Source organism: Calliphora vicina, chromosome 2, assembly GCF_958450345.1.
Source record: "Calliphora vicina chromosome 2, idCalVici1.1, whole genome shotgun sequence".
NCBI lineage: Eukaryota > Metazoa > Arthropoda > Insecta > Diptera > Calliphoridae > Calliphora > Calliphora vicina.
This window is the reverse complement of record NC_088781.1, coordinates 54,029,046-54,039,610: the sequence shown is the minus strand read 5'-3', so window position 1 is coordinate 54,039,610 and position 10,565 is coordinate 54,029,046. Positions and strand designations below refer to the sequence as shown.

The 10,565-nt window shown below is 30.6% G+C and overlaps 1 protein-coding gene across 1 annotated transcript; it reads right to left on the bottom strand.

Moving 5' to 3' along the window:
• Window positions 1-920: 920 nt before the first annotated feature.
• On the bottom strand, window positions 921-9,907 carry LOC135950257 (retinoid-inducible serine carboxypeptidase-like). The gene is made up of 5 exons (XM_065499798.1): window positions 9,736-9,907; window positions 1,873-2,444; window positions 1,588-1,807; window positions 1,329-1,514; window positions 921-1,255 (listed from the first exon to the last, which is right to left on the bottom strand). Exons 1-5 carry the CDS (start codon window positions 9,794-9,796, stop codon window positions 957-959), a joined length of 1,338 nt encoding a protein of 445 aa, XP_065355870.1. The 5' UTR covers window positions 9,797-9,907; the 3' UTR covers window positions 921-956.
• Between the last annotated feature and the right edge of the window lie 658 nt (window positions 9,908-10,565).

Below are 10,565 nucleotides of genomic sequence, written 5' to 3'. Positions count from 1 at the left end.
TAAATTAGTTCCCAATTTTGTTATGATATCTTTAACCGTTAAAATTTTACATTAAATCAAATTTTATATTTTTATTCGTGGAAAATCACCATATGAAAGTTTTTTTAGTTTTTAAGGTAAATGAAGTCCCAAAATTTTATAAAATTATTTAATTTTACTAAAATATCAATCCTCAGGTCATAATGTTTTCAACAGTATCAAATACTTATATAAAAAGCCTTTATTTACTCCTCAGAAGTTCCACAAACCTTGCCCGCTTTGACAAATTTGTACGTTTTTTCATATAATACGTGCAAAAATCTGTTACACTAAAATTTCTGTTAAGTCAGTATGTGTTTGAATTCAAAATTTACATTTGATATGTTAATAACATTTTGTACGCATTATATGAAAAAATGTACAAATTTGTCAAAGCGGGCAAGGTTTGTGGAACTTCTGAGGAGTAAATAAAGGCTTTTTATATAAGTATTTGATACTGTTGAAAACATTATGACCTGACCTATTTACATTGCGTGTTGACATAAAATATAATAAATTTAAAAATTCTAACAAAAATTAAAATCTCTTTAATTCTGAAAAGCAACATTTTGCTAAAATCAACGTTAATAAAAATAATAAATAAAAGATACAAAATTATAAGGTGAGTATCAATAAAATTGAACTTAAATAATAAACATCCCATTAAAAAAATCTAAAAGATGCCAAAATAAAATTTGTTTATTTTTTATTTGACAAATTCAATTTTGACAAAACCTATGCACTTGTCAACAAGAAATATTGTGTTTGTTGTCGAAACGCTCTCACCTTACTTATTACATCATGGAAAGACTATTATTTTGAAAGATTTTTTATAATTTACTTTTCATATTAGACTATTATTTTTTAAACGGAAATAAACTCTTTTATATTGTTTTCTTTGGTAAACTACTATATTTATTTAATTATTTAATAATATTTTATTGACCATAATTGGTAAACTTCTTAAGAATGTGACTCATAGCAGCGGGATTATCGGCAGGTACCATATGACCAGCACGATTAACCCAGAACATGGTAAAGTTGCCAGCAGACTTTTCGTAACCCTCCAAAATGCGATTAACACTAATGCCCAAGCGGGGAGCCTTAACATATTCATCGCGATAACTCCATTGCATTTTCTCAATCCAGTTAACGGTACCAGGAGTGGCGCAAATTAAATCCAATTGACCAGATAAAACGCCTACCTTCAAGTTGGTGTTGTCCAAAAGTTCGCTGACTAAAAAGGAAAATTTTAAATAAATAAATTATACTAAGTAAAAAGCTTTTTATACAATCAATGTTCCACTTACCAATATGAATAACGGGTTTCATGAAATCACCCATTTGACGCGAGAAGGTATTACTGCTTTGAGAGCCCCATTTAACCTTGGAGGGAATACCCAAAGCTTTGCTAACTGGACCACGCATTAAATCTTGTAATTTTTGATCACGATTCTCATCAATATCGTAATGCACCAAAGTACGATACATGAGTTCTAAACATTTTAAAGAGTTATATGATATAGATATAATTAGACGATTTTATTTATTTAACTGATAATTTTTTACCTTGATAATTGTTTGTTCTGAGCAGCATGCGTGTGTAGGCATCACCTCTGGTGGGCTTTTCAATATCATAGAAATCAACACCTTTAGATTCTCTAAGCAAAACCGATTGTGTGGCACTCCATTGCATGGTGGCTTGAGTCCATTTTTCACCTTCAACCAATTCCTTAGTTTTGTTAGCCGAAACCATAATGTTTTCATAGCCATCTTGATCAACAATACCCTAACATGAATAAAATAATTATAAAGTTTTCATTTAATTAGTTTTTTAAAATCTGGCACACTTACCATATTCAACAAAAGAGGAGCCCAAGCCATTACCGAATCAATGGGTGAAGTCCATGGATCACCCAAGACCACCGATGTCAAATTACTTTTGATCTCTTCCTTTTGTATGGCATAGTATAATTCCAAAGCAAACTCTGGTGCCATTTTGCCACCATAACTTTCACAGAAAATGTGCAATGGTACATCTTGGAATTCTGGATGCAAAGCATAGAAACCCTTCATGAATTCCACCAAATCCAATGCAATTTGTTTGTTGTTCGTAGTCAATTGTAAAATACTGTCGGTATATGAAAAACCACTGCCCACGGGATTATCGATGAACAAAACATTCATATCTTTAACCCAAGTCCAAGTACGATTGTTTCCATCGAGATCCAAAGGACCTAATTCCTCGAAATTACCATAGCCGGTAGAGGAGGCGCCTGGACCACCCTGCAACCATATAGCCAAAGGACGTTCAGTGTAGCTGGTAACATTTGCATTGGTGTAGTAGAGCCAATAGAACATATGGGCACCCTTGCGAACGTCCACAAAACCCCAATCTTGCTCACCAGGACCATAGCCGGTTTTAGCTGAAAATTAACAGTTAAATAAAGGTTAATAAGCTGATAAATTATTACTCCACATACAGATATTAGATTCTAAGTCTACAATGCTATCAATGGAAATGAAATAGGTCAAATTTCGAAGAGCGTAGGGACGACATATTCAAAAAATGGGACATGTTTTTTAAACCAAAATGTTCTTTGTAAAGATACCTTACAGAAAAACATAAAATTGTTATATGTTCTTAAAGAACATTTTTTTACCAAAAAAAAAATTTTTAAGTCATCTATTCGCCCAAAAAACAGCAAAAATTTACAATTTTTTTATATTTATATTGGATTCATAATAGATATTGGTTTGAAATCCTTTGAATATATTGATAATGCCAGTGTCGTTTCTGGAGAATATAGTGAAGAAGAACATATTCGTGATAATTCGAATGATAATGGTAGTGAAGTCTCTATATTAGAGGATGAAGAACATATTAATACAAATTCGAATTTGTTAACTGATGATAATTCTGATTCTTGTGAGAACGAATATGTAGAAGCAACTAATCCCCAACCTAGAAGAAGCGAAAGATTGAAAAATAAAATTCTAGGTTACATTACAGGTAACGCAAATACTGTAATTTCTGACTATAGTTGGAAATAGACCTGATAAATCTAAGTGGTTGGAAGCTATTAAAGATGAACTAGAATCAATGAAGAAAAATGAAGTGTGGAAATTAGTATCACGACCAGAATATAAAAAGATTCTTAAATCTATGTGGGTTTTTCGGATTAAAGAAGATTCAAATGGAAATCCAGTTCGATATAAAGCACGTCTAGTAGCAAAAGGATTTCTCCAAAAGGCAGGCGTAGATTATGAAGAAACTTATTCGCCGGTAGCAAAGCTATCTACTATTCGTATAGTATTAGCAGTAAGTGTTAAAAGGCGTTTGCATTTACATCAACTCGATGTAAAAACAGCTTTTTTGTATGGAGTTTTGAAAGAAAATATTTTTATGGAAATTCCTGATGGACTTGAATTTTCTCCAGATCTTGTATGCAAACTTAAGAAATCAATTTATGGACTGAAACAAAGTCCCCGATGTTGGTATGAAAAATTTAATAATATTCTGATCCAGTTAGGATTTATTCGTTCCAAATATGATGCATGCCTATACACCAAATTTAATGATAACAACTTTATATACTTGCTGTTGTATGTTGATGATGTCCTAATCGCTGGTGATAATATTAATGTCATTGAAAATCTCAAAAAGGATCTCAATTCAGCTTTTGAAATGTCAGATTGCGGTCCTCTTCAATATTACTTGGGAACAAAAATTGAATACGATCGTCCAAATGGTGTTATGAAATTAAGTCAACATACAAATATTGAACGAATACTTTAGAGATTTTCCATGAATGATTGTAACCAAGCAAAAACCCCGATGGAAAAGTCTTTATGTCTTTCACATAATAATTCAAATGAACCAACTAAGAGCCCGTATCGTGAAATGTTAGGAAATTTAATGTACCTAATGTTAAGTGTTCGTCCAGATATATGTTACCAGGTCGGCTATATGAGTAGATTTCAGAATAACCCCAGTGATAGTCATTGGACAAGTTTAAAACGTATAGTTCGTTATATCAAAGGCACAAAGGACTTGAAACTTATTTATTCAAGAAATCTAGATGATAATGAAGTCATTGGCTTTGTAGATGCTGATTGGGCTTCAGATACTGAAGATAGAAAATCTGTTAGCGGCTATATTTTCAAAGTATTTGGTTGTCCAATATCTTGGAGCAGTAAGAAACAGACAGTGGTAGCAACGTCATCTAGCGAAGCAGAATATATTGCTCTTAGTCATGCAGTTTCAGAAGCTATTTGGATTAGAGGTATATTAATAGATCTTCATATACTTTCAGAAGACAAAGCTGTGACTATTTATGAAGATAATAGAGGATGTATTGGAATTGCAAAGAACTCAGAAAGCAAACGGTCCAAGCATATTGATGTGAAATTTCACTTCGTGCGTGATTACGTTTCTAAAGGAATAGTTAAATTAGAACCAATTTCAACAGAATTACAACTTGCTGATTTGTTCACCAAAGCATTGGATTCAACAAAATTTACTAAATTTCGAAAAGATCTACAACTTAGTGATTGAGAGGGGGTGTTGTGTTATACTTGTTATTATAATACTTGTAATTTTATAATTGTATTTCAATCACATATGTTGTTCTTTTTATTATTATAAACTCAAATATCAAAGAATAACAAGAAGGGAAGCCTCTCAATTTTTCTACAACAACAACTTCTCTCTCTTCTCACATACAAGTAGTATGTGAATTCAACACACTTGAGAGAGAGATTTGACTTCAAAACTTTTTCTTGAAAATTGCAATAAATTTGCAATTCTAACACACTTTTTCACAGACACATAATATTATTTTATTTTTTTCCACACATATAAACCATTAAAATAACCGAAACATGTATATTTCGCACAAACGAAAAATATTTTTTTTTAATTATTTTGACTTTTAATTTTTGGGTGTTGAAATTAAAACTGAAAAAAACACACTTGTAAAATTTAGTATTAAAATTTAATAAAATATTCAAATAGATTTAATTTTTGCAGAAATTATGGAATAAAAAGCTGAAAAATCTAATTATATAATCTTTTCAGTTCAAATATACATTAAATAATTTGAGAATTGTTTGAATTTTTTAAATTTAATTGTAGTACAATTTTGTTATAATTTTGTATTAAGGTCGCTTTTTTACAACTCTGTGTGTTTGAGGAGTGTGGTGAAAGTGGTTTGAAAACTAATACATATGAACAAACTGTTACCAATACATGCATAGAGTTAGGTTTTTTATGACAACCGACTTAGGTTTTTTTTGTCAGCGTTTCACTTCTTGTTATTATTCTTTGTCAAATATTTTCTTTTAACTTCTATTACAAAATATTAAATTGAAAACTTTAATTTTTCAATAAAACTTTATTCTTAAAAATATCTGCGTACTCTAAATATAATAGTAGTTGTCTAAATAACAAAAATAAAATCGACTCCATGCGGTCCAAAAGTAGCCCTATATTTTTAAAAAAGCTGACCTAGGTATGTCTAAATTTTAAAGTTTCAATTTTTGAATGCCTATAACTCGAAAATTACAACAGATAAATAGCACACGCAAGCATGATTATTCAAGAACTAGCCGAGTGCTTTCCATAAGTATTAAAATCTTTGAACAAAAAAATGGCACGTGTTTAAAAATTTTACATGTCGAAGGTACCCTACTTTGAGTCCCCATAGCGTCTTAACCCTCCGTTAGTCGCAATCATTTTCAATCGTGACTAGTCGCAATGTATCAAATTGATATCAATAATAAAAGGCGCGTTTGAAAATAATCTCTTCACTTTTTATTTCGAAAACATAAAAACAATATTAAATGCAATGTATTTAAAAGAATAATATAAAAAAAATTGCAGTAAAAATATTATTTTATCAAAAAATAGTTTAAATTTAGGGTGATTAAAAAAATGTTCAATAAAAAAATGTTTGCCTGTATCAACCAGATCAGTTGCGAGTAACGGAGGGTTAAACTTAAACTTGAATACTCCTTGTTTACGCCCACGTCAAATTTTATCCTGATCGAAGCAGCCATTTAGAAATGCCACATTTATTTTTATAATTTTTGATTCTGTCGCACTGTGGACTGTTAATCAGAACTTGCTATTATAAATGGGCAAACTCTGTCCAACCGAAAAAGATTTTAGAACAATATCTCCGCCCGTCCATGTATAAAAGCAATTAAAACGTGATAGGGCCTAAACTAGGAGGAGGCTATTAGCACAAATAGTTATTTATAGCTAACTTATATGTACCAAAATAAACAAAATTGATTGAACTGTTTTTTTGGATCAAAATATATGAAAAACTTTGTTCGTACCACTATACATATTTTGATCCCAATAACATTTAAATTCATGAATCTAGTAAGATGAAATTTACCGCTGACAATTTCTAGTAATAGAAAATATAAAACTAACCAAATCGAATAAAAGAGATAAATATGTTTATACAAAATGCGCTACAATCGGTGGCTATATTATATTGGTGGTGGGTATATACAATTCGGCACAACCGATTATAATACTCTTACTTGTTATTTTTAAAAATGCATTACAAATTATTCTAAAGTTTATTTTTCTAATATTTCAGCCATACAATGTGTTTAAACGTTTAAACGTGTAAGCATTATTTATGGGAATATAAAATTTATTTTAATAGTATGTTATAATTTTTAACGTGCTAAATTCACCGTTTATAGATTTTGGTTAAAGTCAGTGAAATTTATTGCTGGGAGATAAGCGAAACGAAAATGTTTGTGTTAAAATTGTACACAGAATTATTATTTCGAAATTTAAGTTAATATCATTATAGTATATAAATTAGTTATTGACAATAAAATATTTTTCTGGCATAGGGGTTATATGGGGAGTAGAGTCTATTATGGACCGATCCTCATAAAAGTTGGTAGAAAGATTTAGGTTCATATAAAACTTGCTTGCTTACGACGACATTAATTACACTGTCCAACAGCATTTTTGGAACAGAATAGTGACCCTATAATTCTGAAAGGGCATGTTGAGTAGATCAAAGATACCAAAGTTGCAAATAAAGCTCTTTATTTACATCTTTGGTGACCCCCACTGATATTTTCCGGAAAAAAATTTTCGACAAATATTTTAAATCTTAAGTGTCCTTTTTTAAAGGACTTTTTTTAATTTTCTCGAAAAAAGGGTCAAATTGACCCCTAAGGAGAGGAGCTAGAGGGTAAAGATCTTCCACAAAAATGATCCCCATAAAATTCCACAATACAACTCTGACAATAAGAATTCTCTTAGACATTAACTTACAACATTTTTTCAGTATACTGCTCCCTTTGATCAAAAAATTAAAACTTGACCAACTGTAAAAAAAAAGTTTATTCTACAAAAATGATGAACCCAACATGCCATTTCAGAATTATAAGGTCGCTATTCTGTTCCAATCAAAAAGTCTCAATTATTGGACAGTGTTATTAGAAGACAATTATGAATGTTCAAGTCTTTTTCTGAGGTGGACCTTGTATGGAGACTAGGGACAAATGTTGCCCGAATTTCATCATACTTTACAGTCTAATTTCAGAGTACTTATAATTGTGTGCAAAATTTTATCAGGATTGTCGCATAATCAGCATATTTATGACTGCTCAAACAGTATTTCGGGGGGGCATTTGTATGGGGGCTAGGTGAAATCATGGACCGATATTGCCCATTTAACAAATACCGAACAAACCTTATCAATAGATAGTTTTTGTGGAAAAGCTCCTTTCGTTTAGGTCCTATCGAGTTTTAAACAGACAGACGGAAGGACATATCGAGATCGCCTTAGAATTTTATAGGGTCCTCATTTTGGTTCTAGGATCAATATAGATATGTATTTTTATACCCTTCACCTTCGTGAGAAGGGTATATATAAGTTTGTCATTCCGTTTGTAATTTCCACAATATAATTTTCCGACTCTATAAAGTATATATATTTTGGATCCCTATAGATAGCGGAGTCGATTAAGCCATGTCCGTCTGTCTGTCTGTTGAAATCTACTTTCGAAGCCCCCAATACATACACTACATACACTATTGATTAAAATTGAGAAAATCGGTCCACAAATGGCTGAGATATAAGGAAAAAACCAGGACAACCTCGATTTTTGACCTATTTTTGACCCATATCTGGATTACTAAATCATTATTATAGACAATATAGATATCTAATGATAGATATTTCAAAAACCTGTGCAACGACGTATATAAGACCATAGTAAGTTGGACCTACAATGGGTCAAAATCGGAAAAAATATTTTTTAAACCGATTTTTTTTTCATATTAAAAAAAAATAAAAATTTAAAAAAAAAAATTATAAAATTTAAAAAAAAAAATTCGAAAAAACAATTGGAAAAAAATTTAAATTTTGTTTACCTAAAAGTATCAAAAATTCCGGGTAAAACTCGGATTTTTTTGAGTCCAGTCAACTGTAATAAAAAAGCTCCCTAAAGTATGCAGTACAAATTTAGATATTTTATTTGCAAATAAATAAGAACAGGCAGGTGTATGTGGGTTATAGAAACTTGGAGAACTAACATTAGTAAATGCTACCGGGCGAAGCCGGTGCGGTCAACTAGTTTGGTATAAATGTGTTCCAAACAAAATTTAAAGTTTGAATAGTTTGGTTACGAAATAGCTAAGAATCGCCAAGAGGACCATTTGATTAAAAAATCGGAGTTTATATAATCAATAGAAATTGAGCGATTGAGGAACGGGTAAGGTCCGATGCCTTGTCAAACATTTTTGTTCTCCCTATGGCGAATTCGCGTCAAACTTTATAGGTTATCCAAAATGAAAGCAAAATAATCTGGCAGTTGAAAGGCTTGTGTAATTTATTGTCCAATTATTTGCAATTGATAAAGTTTAGCACACGTACATATATATTTGTTAATCTTCAATTCCCACTTTCAATTGAAATCTATGTACGTACTTATGTATGAATATGTATCTCTAGAAACTATATGTATGTACTTACAAGTATTTATCAAATCTCATACAATACTAAGTACTAGTATTGATTTTAATCTAATCATTTGATGGTTTTATTAAGAACTATAGATTATATACACACTTGTACATTGGAAGTGGAATATATTATCAGAACTTTAAGAATTTGCTACTGTTTCGGTTAAAGACATTTCAGTTAAAAACGAAATTAATAAAGCAATAAATTAATAAGATAAAGTCATGATTTAAAAGGGGGAAAATACTGGCACAAAGTCAGTTAAAAATAAATTATTTATTTCACCAAAATGATTTTCCAAAATTTGTTCTCAATAATTGTCACTGTGACTGTGAATTAAATGAACATTTTAAATTTTTTTTTATAGAATTTGCATTTTATATTGGCTTAATTATTATTTAGTAGTGTTTAGTTTTCTTTTATCTCTGAATTTTAATTAGCATTATTTTATTATTCAAAACTCCCACAGCTTATTAATCGTGTTCTACTTTTGTTTACACTATATTTTGTTGGTTTTTTTCTCGTATAATTATTTAAATTTATTCATTTTTTAAACATATATGAGAACACTTAAGTCATTAAACTTTTCCCATGATATTTATGTTTTATTTTTTGGATTTTATTTAATAATCTCGTTTGTTATTCTCACTTTCAATTCATTTAATTTCCAAAAACAAACATAAACGAGCACAAAAATAGACCAACTTACCACAGACGGTGGTGGCAATTGCTAATAGAGCTAACAACACAAAGATTTGACCACGATTCATGATGGGTTCTTTCTTTAAGTTGTCTTCTTTCTTTTTATTTAAACAATTCGATCACGTTCTTTTTTCACTTTTATTTTTTCGGCGTTTGTTATGGGTGAAGGTGGCGGAGTTAATAATGTTGCGAAAGCCCCTATTGCTGGTAGCCTTCTGCTAAACAATTCGACTTGTAAATGGCTTTTATAACATTCTATGGCTGGAGTAGCTGTGTGTTTGAGTGTAATAGAGGTTTGATATGCTGCGTTAACCGTTAGAAATATAGTGATAACTGTTTATTTAAAAGCCTGTCAGCATTTTTCAAAGAGAGTTTATTTTATGATAAGAGACTTCGTAAATTTTTAATTTAATGAAATTCCCAGGAATTATTAAAAAATTATCGGAAATTACTTCAAAATATATGTATGTATAAAAGAGTGACTAAGTTTTTTTATTATACATAATTATTAATTATAATTATATGTATGTAAATAAACTTTGACAGTTGATAGCAGCCATTGTTGAAACTAAATCTATCGAATTGGCTGTCATATATTCAGTTTGTTTTGTCAAATCACCAGGCAACGTTCCGCGAACTTTGCCCATTTTACGGTAAGTCCCAATTCTGAATTAATAGATATAAGTTTTCAATTTAGACCTCATGGGTCCACCAGGGTCGCGGCCAGTAGGACACCTCGGGTATGTTCAATTTTCCTATTTCTTCATCGAATCTCCTCGTCGAGCACTAAAAAAAATCTCAATTATTTCCTATAGCTTAGGAGAAATTAAATTTTCT

Coding starts and splice junctions, on each gene's coding strand:
- LOC135950257 (XM_065499798.1), bottom strand. CDS start 9,796: ATGAATCGTGGTCAAATCTTTGTGTTGTTAGCTCTATTAGCAATTGCC. Junction 2,445..9,735: donor AATTGCCACCACCGTCTGTG/GTAAGTTGGTCT, acceptor GTTAATTTTCAG/CTAAAACCGGCTATGGTCCT. Junction 1,256..1,328: donor GAAACCCGTTATTCATATTG/GTAAGTGGAACA, acceptor TTTCCTTTTTAG/TCAGCGAACTTTTGGACAAC.